Below are 14,877 nucleotides of genomic sequence, written 5' to 3'. Positions count from 1 at the left end.
CTCTATTTTCCCACCATTTCTGAAGTGTTTTCCCCACTAAAATCCTCCCAACACAACCCACTCCTCATTAAGCAGCCCTATTAGGCAGGAATGTCTGGCCACTGGGGCACACTGCACCCGGGGGGAGAGAGAGAGCGAGAGAGAGAGCAAGGGTTGAGTAAGAGAGGGGGGGAGGGGGCGTCAGAAACCACAAGGATAAAATAGATTCATTCTTAGCATATAAAAAGTTGGGCTCTGCAGAGAAATTGCCACTGCGTGTAAAAACATCAATAATCTAGCACAAAGACGGTCTTTATGGCACTCTTTGATGCCCCCCTTCTCCGCCAATCTGTCTCTCCTGTCATCTCTATTTTTCTGCCCTCTACTTCATCCTTTCATCTCTCTCTCTCTCCCTCCTTCCCTCACTCCTTGCAGGATAAAATGCATCAGAGGTGCCATCCATTTACTGCCCCTCTCAGACACAGGAAGTCAGCTCTCTGCAGACAGGAAGGGGCCTATAAAACACTGACGTAAAGGAAATACAGTTGGACAATTGATCTTCGGCTGCGCGTCTGAAAGGGGCAATGAGCTTTAACACTGCAAACAAGATGATTGACACGAGGGGAAATATGAGCTCTGTAATGTACATTTAATGAACACAAATTTTACAAATTAACTGAAAGTGGGCTAGAGATTTTTTATCAAAATGATCACAGAGAAAGTTTCTTCTAAAGTGTTCGAATGACTGTAATGAAGTGAAAAAAAAAAACACCGGCAGGTGTTGGCAGTGCATCAGACTCTGGAATTAAAGCAGAATATGATGCAGCTAAAACACTAAGTGATCTAAACTAAAAACTATTTCTCTTAAGACAAACTGAAACAATGACAAGAACTTTTTAATTTGCAGGTAAAAGTCGCTGAAAAGAGATTGAAAGTTGTATCCAAAATACTGCTAAAAGATCAACCACCACAGAGGAAATAATTTCCCATGTAGAAAAAAACAACTGATGCAGTGGAAAACATGGGAGAATCTTTTCCACTTATTTTTTTTCTTTTGAGAGGACACATGAAGCCTTCCATAATACATCATCATTATATCTGCATGGAGGAGTGTGGCGCAACACTTAAAACTGCACATTAAAGTTACGGTTGACAACGATTATGAAAATAACTTTTTGGTCATAATTGCGGAAAGTGTCACTATACTCTGAAAGAACTACACGAGAAAGATAATCTGTGAAAAAAAAAACAAGTCTTGCCTCTTTTTCCTGCTGCTTTAAACTGTGCTGAACTAAAAACAGCCAATCAGAGCTAAGGAGTCTATGACGCAGCTGTCAGTCATGGTGTGGTAACTGTTGTCAAACTGCCAAATTTAGTAACTTTGATCAAAAATAATTTGATTTTATAATAATTTGATTATTGCCTATTTCTCACCTCAGATGATTACAGAAACATATTTTATTGCGCTGTTTAGCTGTAAAATTTGGAAATAGTCGACTGACACACCAAGCATCGCCCACCAGCCGGTAGAACTTTCTATTTGCTGGCCCATCTCATCTCGCTGTTTCTAAATCTTCCTGACTAGCTGTGACTGATTTTACAAAGAAAATCTGTGGTCAGCTTAGACTTTTAAAATATTTGTTTTATTTTACGCCAAAATTGGCTCTAAAAAAATGCATCACATCATGATGTACATCCTATGTAATTGTAATTTAGGAGCAAAATACAAACTCCTTTGATTAAAAAAAAAAAAAAAAAAAAAAGGCACCAACAATCATAAAAACAGCCTGCAAAATCCCAGAGGGAAAGATTAGAAGCACTACAAGGCAACAGAGTAGGCAAAGGAATACACGATTTTTTTCACGACAGCAAATATGACATTTATTCTGTATGTTTATTATGCTGCTGGTTACTTAAATTTCCCTCGGGATCAATAAAGTACCTATCTATCTATCTATCTAAAAGTTATTTTTTTACAAAAGTCATCAACTACAGCTTTAACATGGCTGTGTTGTGGGCCTGTTGTGATTTTCTGCAGGTTTTGAGACATTGGCAGTGCTGCATTTCATAGTTAAGATACATTTTCAGGTTTGATGCATCCATCACAACTCCTGCTTCCCCTCAGTGAGAATGTGCTGTCTCTTTAAGCCCTGAGGCTGCACCAGCTAATCGTATGAGTGCTCATCATCTCTCTTCAACTCTGCACACATTTATTTATCCCTTTAATTCTAAATAGGAGCACACAGTTATCGAAGATAACTACATTAAAGGTTGACAGGTCAATTCTCCACCTGCATTTAAAAAACTGAACGTGATGTGGATTCACTTGATGATTCTAAGTGGCCACTATCATATTAATCTGGATTTACTGAACGATGTAAGAGGAAGGGGTGCCCAAGACTGTATAATAGCGGCCTGCGTCTCTATGCTGAATGGGCTCCTTCCTGGGAAAAACGAGTACCAGAGTGACTCAGTTGAGCCCTTGTAAGAGTTAATACATCATTTCACTAGCCTGCATTGTTTTTTCATGTTCCTTAAATATCTGGCAGCAATTTTGAGCTTATTTATTACTGCCACAGGCTTCCTGTGTATCTGAAAATCACGCACTTCAAAATGGGTTTGGAGAGGAAGTAACCCATTAAATCAAAATGAAATACTTAGTATCAAAATAAAGTAACACCTCAGCATAATTTTTGCCATTATATAGTAATTTGGTAGGTTTCATTCAGTTACTGTGTATTTTCAGACACAGCAGATGTCTGTGGTGGCAATTATTCGGAACCAAAAAGGCTGAAAGATAATGTGGTAAAGACAGAAAATAGGAGTCTGAGGTGTTGATTCCCATCAAGAGAAGAATGGCAAGTACCCACATGACAAAAATGCTGGCTTTGTCTGTGCATTCTTCTGTGAAAGGACGTGAGTGTCGGGCAAAGCAATAAGCAGCAATTTGTTGATTAAACTGATAACTATGAGGAAAAGTCCAAGGACTATTAGCTGAGGAGAAATAATTAAGCCGTGAATAGCTTTGCTGAATAAAGGCAGAAATTTTAAATCTATCAGACAAAGATTAGAATCATAGCGGTTCTGCCTGAGGGCACAGTGACCCAAAGGTCTGACCACATAACGCAGAGGTTATTACTCCGCACTAGGGTTGCACATTCATCAGCATATTATCCAAAACAGGTAAAAGGTGTCACAACGCACTGCAGGTTTCCTACATATTTTCATTGACAAAACTTTTCAATGACTTTTCAAAGACTTTCAAGAAGTATGCCCTTCACAGTGTCTGTGGCACTTGCCAGCATACACGCTGCAACAAAACCTCACCTATATATATATATATATATATATAAAGAGGAAGGCCCGGCGAGTAATGCAAATAAATTTGCATTACTTGCCATTGATGCAAATAGTATGCATCGCAATAACTATGCTGAAACGATACATATAAATGGTGCTGCCCTGAATTGACACATATTAGAGCTACACTATGTCAGCAGTTAACTTGATGAAAATAAATGTGCTATTATATTACATTATGTGGATGGGTATCCCCAAAAAATTACCATAACAATTAATTTAATTACACACATCAAAACTCAATTACTTTTTCAAAAATGTTCAATGATCTTTACTATTATCGTGACTTTTCAAAGCTTTTGCAAACTTTTGAAATTCAGTGACTTTTAAAGGTTTTCTATGATCTAGGAACCCTGACGCCATTATAAATGAAGCTTTGTAGTGCTATTGAGACACACTGACCTGTAAATCATATGTAAGGGAACATGCTTGTGTGGTAAAGACACCAACAAAAATGTCATCTTTTTTAAGTAAAAAAAAAAAAAAAAGACATGCAAAAATCACACATCATAATACTTGTCAAAATAACTGCAGATTTTTTTTTTTTTTTTTGCATATTGTGTAAGCATACTCCATATTGCTGCTGTAGCACACCAACACAAACAAACAAAGTACATACCTCTCCTTCTCTGCATAGTCGTTGTGTAGCTGGAGCTGCTTCTCTTGGGCCAGGTTCTCAGCTTGATTCTTCAAAGACTGCTCGTACTCACGGATCTTCTCTTTCAAGGCCTTAATGGTCACCTCTGGAGGAGGCAGAAAGTCGAGAGAAAAGGAAGGAAGAATTGAAATACGTGCAAAATACATAATCAACAGACTATAGCTGCTTCCTAGACGTGATAAATGGTAGTGATGACGATAATGCTTTTGATGGGGGGGTTTGACCTTTGCTTAAGGAACAGCGTTTCATGTCCCACATTCTTTCTCTGTCAGCACGGACGAAGGCCTTGGCCCCTATGGCTCTGGTTTAATCTTTACATCCATGACTGGTATAGAATATTCACCATTCACCAACAGTAGATATGCTGTATTCATTAGGACTGCATTAGTGCTGAAACCCCATAACCTGCTGACGGCTGAACTCTGTATGGGGCAGCCTGAAATAAATCTAACACATAACTGGTGTAATAAATAGGCCTCCGTGTGTGTGTGTGTGTGTGTGTGTGTGTGTGTGTGTGTGTGTGTGTGTGTGTGTGTGTGTGTGTGTGTGTGTGCGCGCACGCCAGTGTTTCTCAGAGAAAGATATAAGTGAGTGAGACAATGATAAAGAGCATTGCTGCTTGCTGCCTTTGACTGAGGGCTCTTAGCACTTTGTGTGTGTGTGTGTGTGTGCGTGTGATTTAAACTCCAGTCTCACTGCTCTGACACATAATCAATAGAGGAGAGTCCCCTCAGAGCCCTCTTACCCCTTAACTGCTTAACTGAACTTTAAACATTTAGGTTGCGGGGATCAATGGCCATCGCGCTCTTTTGTACGTGTGTGCGTGCGTGCGTGTGCAAGTGTGCGGGCAGGTCGGCGTGTGCGTTTAACAGGAGTGGGAGTTCCACAGTGTGTTTTGGGGTTTAAATATCCCCCATCTATTGAGGCGGGAAGGAGGGATAAAGGATGAGGGAACAGGAAAATCAATGGCAGAATGGAACCCTGCCGCTATCGAGCTGTTCCAATTAACTCTCACTGAGGAAAGGGGGATTCCAAAACATTCCCCTCTCGCTCGCTCACTCCTCCTTTTCGACTGAAATTACACCACTTTTATTACTGCTTCTCACTCATCTCTCTGCCTCTGTCAGTTTTTCCATCTTTCTTTACCCCGAGGTAGCCTGTCGTTTTTTATTCATGAATCTGTGCCTCGTGTTTTTTTCCCCCTGAAAACCTATTTGAAAATGTAAAACCTTGTACATTTTTTGTGTTTTTTAAAAATTTATAAGGCATTAAAATATGTTCAAATGTGGCCTCTTCCTTTGAAAAGGGCGTCTAAATATGTTTCTTTGACCTTATATTTGCACTTAAAAGTTCATCAGCATGCACACATAATAGCCAGATTACCTTCGAGCATAAGAGAAATGATTTTTGCTGCAATTTTGAATATTTTTAGCGTTCTTTACTCTTACTTTTTACAGTGTGGAATTTCTCAGACTAGCGGCCATTAGAAAGTTTTTCAAATATTTACAATTTTATTACTTTTGGTGTAACCAAATTGAAATGTTCAAAAAAGTAAATGCATTCTTTCTTTGTACAATACTGCAAATTGAATCAGGAATACGGGAATTTCGTAATACTACATTTTTAAAGGAACACTGTGTAGGTTTTTAGTTGCATCTAGCTGTGAGGACTGCTGCAAACTTCATCTGTGTGCCAAGTGTGCACTCCTGGTTAGGATTCTTCCAGCGTTCATTTGTGCAGGAGGTTTTACAGAGAGCTGAATTATCCACAGCTCATTCTTAAGTAATGAAAACACAACAATTCTTATTGTCAGGTGATTATACACTAAAGAAAACATACATATTATATTTTATTATGTTACTGCCAATGTATCTCATTAAATCCAAGACACCAAAACTTTAAGTTCAGAACAAATCCAGTCTTTTCAGTTTTGCCCCAGATCTGTATGCTTTTCTTTTCTTTTTAATCTATTTTTACAAGAATGATGCACATTGATCTGTATCACTGTAAATGTGATTCAGATAAAAAAATATACATATGTAGTTTTCTCATTCTCACTGGAGAAACCTGCTTCACCGTATTGGTTGGTGATTGGTTCTGATATAGCCACTGTATACTCCTCTTTTGGATACTTCTGTCCATTTATATGCACTTTTGTACACGACTTATACAAATACTTAGAGGTATATGAAAGTTTCAGATGTGCTGATCTATGATAAACCGTGTGTCCCACATCCATGCCCCTCTCAAAGTCAGGAAAAATTCCAAACTGTTTGCCTTTGCATGTATCCCATCTCTAACCTTGGTTTTTGACCTCTGCAAACTCTTTGTTGTAGTCCTCCAGTGTCTCTCGAAGTTTGGTGTTCTCTGTCTCAATGTCGTGCATCCTCTGGAGCTTCAGCTGCAGCTGCTGAGCCAGCTCCAACACAGGTACAGGATCTGGCAGAGACAAAACACACCACGTTAACACACTGCAAAGCAGATTACACAAACAAGGGCGGCGAGGTGGTGTTGCAAGCTCGGAATAACTACATTCAAGGCCCCTGTGAGAGCAAGCGTTTGCGCCCTAGCAAAGTGTCCTTGAGCAAGGCAATGAATCTTTTGTAGCTCCGGGTAAACTGCTCTGGATCTGACCTAGACCTCTGATGCCCCTGTGGAGGATTACTGGTTCAGACAAGCACCAAAAAATGTCATAATTACTAGCAACATTATGACAAGGTAAGTTACAGGGACAGTCAGTGGTGCGTCAGACAGCTGTAGGCCAAAGCTTGAATGTATATTCAGAACTAATAACGTCTTCTGATACTGATTAATCATAGATTCATCAATGATCAGAGGGATCTGTGTTTATTTTAACAAATGTGCAAACACAATACATTTCATAAGATTTCATTTCTGGTATCTTTTCCACTGTTTTATCTTTTGTAAATTATAACATTATTGTTTAATGTTAAAATATCCTACCTTGGATATGTCTTAATCATTTTAATTATTCCCAAATATTCACATCCTAAAGCCCCGATTCCAAAAAAGTTGGAACATGGGACATGTAAAACATACATAAGACAGAATACAATGATTTGCAAATCCTTTAAGACATACAGCGGGGGAAATTAGTATTCAACAAGCCATTTTTTTCAAAACACCAATTTTTTCCAATGCAGCTAATCACATGAAATTTAGACCAGACATCGGTATCAACTCAACAAAAACTACACAGACAAAGAAATCATAGGGTTTCCATACACATTCATTCATTTATGGCGGCCAGCTACGAGTAAAACATCTGCCACCACAGATAGATGGAGCTGGACTGTTCATTATCAGCACTGCTGAAAAGCATGTATACTGTTCTGTTATTCATTGCACCAGCCACCTTACGTGTACTCTGGGCACAGGTGGAGTAGCAGAATGTCAGGTGCATTGAAAATTGTTCATTTTACTGGGTCTAAAAGTTTACTTTCGCTGGCAGCAGCTGCTCCTTTAATCCATCGATTTGATTTGATCAGCTCAGAACAGATTGACAGATCAATTTTCCACCCTGTGAGTCAGAAACTGCTAGTCAGGAAAAAAAGATCTCACAAAGAGCTCCACCTGCACTGCACTCATGAACCTGAAAAATCCTCAGATTTTAGAGAAAAAATTCCCCCCTGCCAAGACTTGGTCTGCCATGCCCGCCTCAAGACACTTCTTGTATGAAGAAACTTAACTCTCACAATGTTCAGGTGGGATTTTGGCCTTTTCTTCCACACAGACAGTCTTTAAATGTTGAGGATTTTGGGGGGGATTTTGAAGAGAAATTTCGCTTTAAAAACTTTAATAATTAGTGTTCTCGGTTCCAAAACACTTACTGACTGCTGTAACAAGCAAAAGGTGATGTAACACATTGGTAAACATGAGCCTGTCCCAACTTTTTGGAACGTGTTGCAGGTATCAAATTCACACACGAGTGAATATTTACAAAAAAAACTAACAAATACGTTTATAAGCTTGAACATTAAACATCAGTCTTTGCGGTGTGCTCATATTAATATATTTTTTAAAGGATTTCTAAATCATTGTTCAATCATTGTTTTTATTTACATTTTACACAGTGTTGGGGTTGTAGTATAATATCCAGTATTGGTCCAGCTCTACAGTAAGTGTGTACCAAACATTGGTGCAGGTCACTGATTGGTGAGAACAGTACAGAGATCTGGCTAGCTTAACAACAAACAACACTGAAAGGTCATGGTTAGTTTTCACAATCTGTTTATCCATAAAGGTTATTGAATGATACACTATCAGCCATTGTATCAACAAAGACTATTGTCCCTGTATGAGATAAACTTTGTATGGGGGAAAAAACGGAATGAATCAACTGCTGACACAGCAAGAGAACAAGATAAGCTGTGGGAGACACAGACAGTGCCGTAGATGAGACATATTAACGGCAGAGATTACTGGGCTATGATCAGTTAAAGTGTTCACTATGATGCGGCTTGAAAGCGAGAAAAAAGAGGAACATGGCAGCAGACAGATGGACAAAGTGGCGTCGTAAAACAGGCAATGCGAAAGGTAAATAAGAGATTAAAGAAACACGAGACAGAGGGAAGAAAGACAACTTTCTGGAGGCATTTTACCAACATCTCTGTGAACACACAGCAGGGTTAACTGTCAGTGTGATGAAGAGAGCCCTGTCAGTCAGGCCAATCACATCTGATTGGTGCTCATGGGTGGCAGACTGGTGACAGGCAGCCAAGAGACGCAGGCGACGCTCATCAGCATGCCAGCTAAAAGAGCAGTTTGCATGTGTGTGTGTGTTTATGTGTGTGTGTTGTACAGATAAGAGGAACTGACAGCTTACAGCTGGGGGTAAGGGCTGTGTATGTGTGTGTGTGTGCGCGCATGTGTATGTGTGTGTGTGTGTGTGTGTGTGTGTGTCATGTCTGACGCAGTTAGATATCTTAACTATGCTAATGAGAGATCAGCAGAGAACGATTGGGGAATTTCATGCTGATTTTGTGCTGTCAAGGTGACACACCATGCAGGGCTAAGCTCTGACACACACACACCTTGTCGCAAACACACATTGCATAGTCTCATACAAATATGCACAAGTACAAACAAACGCTAAGGAACATAACTGAGCGCCCTGAATTGGACTCCTATCTGCTGCAGTGCCCTTGAAAATCAACTTTCTCTCCCTCTTATCAAACCTTCGTCCTTCACATAGCCCGTCCCCCCCTCTTCCAAATCAACCTCCTACAGCCTGTTAAAAGCAGTTTGACTTGTGGGCCACTGGTGCTGAGCGCTCTCGCCAGACACCTTTAATCTAAAGCAGAGCACACTGGGCTGACTAACCAGGCCTTCAGTTGATAGAAGACAGAACAAAACACACTGTTTCCTCTTTCAAGACTGCTGCATTAGTCAGGCTGGTCTGTGTCTGTGTGCGTGTGTGCATCAGGCATTACATCATTGTCTCGCTGCAAGTTAAGAATAGCCCCGTCAGAGCTGGCGCTGACTTATTGGGAGCAGTACAATCCAAAGATATTACTGTAGGTCTATCCATGTGGGAATATGATGACCTCCTTACGCTATAGATGAACTCAACTCCTCTCTCATTTCTACATACACGGCCCCTCCTGGGCTCCCATACAGCTGAAAATCTCCAACCAGTAGCTGTGTGTGTGTGTGTGTGTGTGTGTGTGTTCTGTAACACTCTGAGCTCCGTGTCCCTCCACGGCCTCAGTGTGCTGAACGTGACTGCTCATGTGTGCACTTCGCGGCAGCCAATCGTGGGCACACTTGTCACCCATATCAGGACGCACCTTCTGTTAAGACCCTCTAAAGGCTTCACCAGTGGGGATGAGATCTCGTGGGGACATATTAAGGCGTTGCACACGCCTGGATGCACAGTGAAGGAGCACCAGAGGGACGGTGTCATGCTTTCTCTCTTCCCCTGTTGGTGCTGTCTGCATGGATAAGGGAGTCTCCTGATTTTGGACTCTGGAGGTGTCTAGACAAACACGCTTACACAGACAAACACACACACGCAGACGTGAAACTTACCTGGGACATCGATTATTTTCTTGTAGACGTTCAAGAAGGCGGCCTCTGCTTCTTTACTTCTCTTACTCAAGGCATCGATCTGCGAGGAGAGAGAGGGGAAAAAGATTGGTTAATTGTCAGCTACACAACCTCACAACTGGGTGTCACATCCATACGCTCCGAAGTCAGACCCATTAATTTCACAGTGAGACTTGTCTATATATCTGTCTTTCCTCACTATGCGTCGGTATGCTGAATGCGATCACGGCCGTCTTGACAGCGGCTGCATTGGTGTTTCCTTCCCGTGAAGTCAGTTCAGCTGTTCAGCCGATGAGTGATGCGTTTCATTTGCCGCGTGCCCGTGCGTGTCTGTCTGTCCTCGGTGTGTGTGTGTGCCCAAGTTCATCTGTCCGTCTGTATGTGTGTGTGTGTGTGTGTGTGTGTGTGCAAATGTGTGTGTTCGTTTCCCCTCCAGCACGCTGACATCATTAAACAGCTGGCTCAGTCTTTCCAGCCACAGCAGGGGCAGATTATTCAGTCAGCTCTTAGCAGCAATACAGTGTGGATCCATTACTGATGCAGCCATTAACACAAGAGGGCACGGCATGCATTCCATCACCGATATTATTGAAATGGACAGCATTAGATTGGATCCATAAGAGATTAATTCTAAAAATGATACAGGGGGAACTTTTACACTGTTTTCAATGTGGAAACATTAGACGGCGAGCTCTACTATGGTCTCTGTGTCACACTTCAATATGAGAAGCAGACAGAGTAGGCGAAAATGGTTCTGAAATAAAGTCTAAATCGAGGGAAACAGATGCCAAATAAAGACATTCGGAGGGTGCTACTGTACTGGGCAGAGCTACAGCTGACTACTCTGGCTCACGCACTCAGACTAAACAGCCTTGTGTTTCCCTTCCAACTCCTCCAGCACATTCACGGAGAGAAAAGGAATAAAGACAAAAGCCTATATAAGTCCAAATATAAAGTCTTCACATTCCCAGCCAAGCCAGTAGTGTAGTTGATGGGTGGTTTAGGGGTTCTTGCCACTGTAAACAGAGCGGGCTACATGTAATACTGCCTGGGCTCCTATGGGAACCTAATAAATCTCTTCACATGGCTTTGATTCATCTCTAGTTTTTTAGCCGCAAAACATCTGGCCCTGAGTCGGCTGGTGCCAGCACCCCTCCCTCTTTTCTCCCCCCTTTATTTCTCTACGTCTTTCTCTCAGTCTCTCTCTGGAATTCTCCCTCTTGTCACTTCCATGTTCCCTGACTCATTTTTTTTTCTTTCCCTCAATCTTTTTCGGTGTCAGTCTTTCTCACATGTTTCTCTGTCACACTCTCATGTCTATCTGACATGTTCAGGGCTCCTGTCTCTCCCTCCCTCTCTCTCTCTCTCTCTCTCATACATACACACATGCACACACACTGCCCCACTACTATATCTCATTCTCACATCATGCTGCATCATGTACTTTACCCTCTTCATGTGCTGTGTGACATTGGCTGATCAGGATCCTCAAATGCAAGGCCACTAATGGGAGATTACTGATGCCGAGTACTAATACCTCTCACACACCAACACCAAACCTGTTCATCAGCGCTGACATGTGTGTTCACACACGTGTGTGTGTGTGTGTGTGTGTGTGTGTGTGTGTGTGTGTGTGTGTGTGTGTGTGTGTGTGTGTGTGTGTGTGTGTGTGTAAACTGTGCGATCAGGGTGCCACGACATAATCTCATGATAAAGAAGAAACATTCACGCTCACAAACCGACGCACAAACTGATCTGCTGATGGCAGTGAAGGAAGCCGGCTGTGTGACTGTACAATGACTGGGCCAAGGTCAGTGGTACAGCAGCTTTATATAGCCCAACATGGGAGGCAGGAAATAGACATTTAATGTAGGACACACCCTACAGTTAGAGGCAGGTTAACTGCAGGACCAGAGCCATTAGAAGACCACCCAGGATTTGCAAATACAATCCTGCTGTTCCAAACTGCAGCTCTTTCAACCAATCCCAATGACATCTGCTATTACATGCTCCCCTGCCCCCATCCCACACACACGCACACACACAGACCAAGCAAAACAAATGAAGTGACACAAATGATACCTCACCAGTATCAGTAGGTTACCGATGAGAAGTGCTTGCAATTGCAAAAGGTATCCCTGACACATCCACACACACAAACACATACGTACATACGTCAGCACCTTGTGCCACCATCACTCAGCACCGCCTCGCTCCCCTATCTAACCCATAGTGTGTGAAGGGCATCAGGCTGACCTGCGTGTGTGTGTGTGTGTGTGTGTGTGTGTGGCCCCAGTAGAGTCTGATAAGGGGAGGCTATGGGAAGCAGAGACTGAAGCCTTGGATAATGGAAAAGCTTATCTGATCGATGGACCAACAAGGAACACTGAGCATGCAACATACACACACAAACACACGTACACACACACACATAACCCGTTTACCAAACTGAGGGCCTTGTGGAAACTACTGTTATTGGTAATAATTATGACCTGAGGGCATCCACCTTTCAATGACAAAGATTAAACTGAGTACCAAGACCCCCAAGTTCCTGGGATAAAACTTTTTATTGTTCAGTCCCGGTTCCACATTCACTTAGTAAAGATTCAAGCTCCGAGGGGTAAAATGCTTAAGGACGAGTTACTGTGGGATTCAGCAGGAAGACCCTCTGGTTTTTGGTGCTGTCTTGTCCTTGATCAAAGCACGGAGGGGTAAGCAAACAAAGCCAGGCTAAAATTACACATTCTCAGAGCTACTCATGTTGTGGCATGCGAGCGCGCAAAATAGTCGACTGATTGATGGGCTGCTCTAAGACTGGCGCGGGTGTACAGTATTATCTCAATAATCATAAGATAATGTCTCTCTCAGTTCCGCGACCACCCACTATGTGCCTCAGCATGTTCTGGTGTGCACGCCGTCGAGGTGTGTCAACATGAGGATGGTGGAAACAGCTGACAAAGCCGCAATTATATTGCTGCCGTTTCTATTCTCTAAATAGACTGTGGATCATCAGCAGAACATGGTGGGACCACTATAAATTACAGCATTTTTACATAACCACTGGCTGTGGTTGCTGCTCTAACACAAGAATATGGAAACTAACCCAGTGTTAAACTGTAATATTCTATGGCCAATAGCAAAGCAGCCCTGTCACTATCTATTCAGATGATTCTGTTTGCGTGTATGTGTGTGTCCATGTGTGTGTGCTAGGGGGGGAAAAGATACTGTTGGGCTGAATGTCCACCCACTCCAACCCCAAATAACGCCCCAGTCTAAACCAGCCGCTTCCACTCCTACCCTCTGACTTTCACATATGGGAGTGAACTGGAAATGCATGGCTGCCAGAAAGGAGGAGTCATGATGGAAATAGGCCAAAATGATGGAGGAGGAGATAGAGGGGAATGGTGGGAGTACGATATAGCACACACACAAACACACACAAGTCGCCTCTTATGGGTCAAGGTACATCGAAACCTAAGGCGCAACATTAAATTGAAAGTAAATAAATGAGCCACAATGAACAAAACTGGCTCATGATTCACCAGATCAACAAATAACCCCACCGAATCATGCAGACAAACAAAGTCTGAGGAAATAGCATTCGGTGAGTTGTGACTGGCTAGAGCCGGGGTTTTGTGGTGCCTTTTTTTTTTTTTTTTTTTGCAGGATGCAATTTAAACACACCCTCGGGCTACAGGACTTCATGAATAGGACAGAAAATCAAGAGCAGAGCAGAGCGAAGAAAAGAGGGAGAGGAAAGAGGGGAAATGAGATAGTGGCAAGAGAGAGAGCAGGAGATGGCGGAGAGAAGAGAGGAGAGAGAGAAGTGAGAAGAGAAGAGATGACGATTTAAGAGGAAAGACTAAGGCGGAAAAGGGAGAGAAGGGCACTGAGAGAGGGAGCAAGACCAGTCAACGAATGTCAAACAGGCTTTATAATATGCGCTGTTTGAATGCTGTGCTTGAGCATGTGAGTCTATCACTGTGTCAATATAAAATTCCCAATAACACACTCACCTCTCCTTGGAAGCTCTTGAGTAAAGGTGCAACCTGTTTCCGGAAATCCTATAAAGGATAAAGAGAAGAGGAGGTTAGTAATAGTGAGTCACAAAAGTAAGATGAACAACAGATCATTTTTATCGTAAAATAACAGTTAACACAGGAACATGTGACAGTGAATATGTTAATATTTCATTTTTGCCCTTATTCTGAAAAAAAATACAACATGCCTGCTAAGCTGTTTACATGGGTAATGAAAATCAATATATTTCACAAATATTCCTGTTTATATGCAGCCGTGCATACTCCGATTAATGTGCCCTTACATGTCCCTATCACGTCAAACTATGGAATTCATTCAACCACATTTTTTGAAAAGGCTGTCATTGAGATATTTCTACATATTCAGAAGCCTCTTAATATCCAGGACTTTAATGTCTTCCATGTCTTTTTTTTTAATAGATATTTATTAGATGTATATATTTATTTAATTCCATTTTTTTATATTTGTTATGACAACAGCAGCACATGTCGATGCAGCAGCCAGTAGCTCCTTAAATCCTTGCTACTTTTTCGCTGTTTTTGTATTTTTTGATCCCATGGCCCCTTCTGTTGAAGCACGACTTTTCTACGATAGAGAAGCACTTAACATTGGGAAAAGTTGTGTGGAGTTAGGAATTTTCACAACAGCAGGTAATTTTAATAAACTCATCCTTCAACTCCAAAGATGTAGCAGGATCAAGGACAAAGGTAATTTTGTTTTTCAAACAAATGACTCATAAAACTGACTAATAATGACTAAAAATGACTAAC

At 41.7% G+C, this 14,877-nt stretch overlaps 1 protein-coding gene across 2 annotated transcripts in view; it reads right to left on the bottom strand.

The window, feature by feature from the left end:
- Positions 1 to 14,877, bottom strand: part of cux1a (cut-like homeobox 1a) — a 69,177-nt gene that overhangs the window by 29,196 nt on the left and 25,104 nt on the right. For both annotated transcript variants that reach the window (XM_042486925.2, XM_088078975.1), the window contains exons 3-6: positions 14,083 to 14,130; positions 10,049 to 10,127; positions 6,299 to 6,436; positions 3,959 to 4,082 (exon numbers count right to left, since the gene is read on the bottom strand). In XM_042486925.2, the coding sequence (XP_042342859.2) occupies positions 3,959 to 4,082; positions 6,299 to 6,436; positions 10,049 to 10,127; positions 14,083 to 14,130 (389 nt within the window). The remainder of the gene's footprint in view (positions 1 to 3,958; positions 4,083 to 6,298; positions 6,437 to 10,048; positions 10,128 to 14,082; positions 14,131 to 14,877) is intronic.

The sequence above is a fragment of the Plectropomus leopardus genome, chromosome 6, assembly GCF_026936395.1.
Source record: "Plectropomus leopardus strain MGB_pleo_1.0 chromosome 6, ASM2693639v1, whole genome shotgun sequence".
In the NCBI taxonomy this organism is placed as follows: Eukaryota; Metazoa; Chordata; class Actinopteri; order Perciformes; family Serranidae; genus Plectropomus; species Plectropomus leopardus.
Note: the sequence above shows the minus strand (reverse complement) of the source record. Positions and strands in the feature narration are given on the sequence as shown.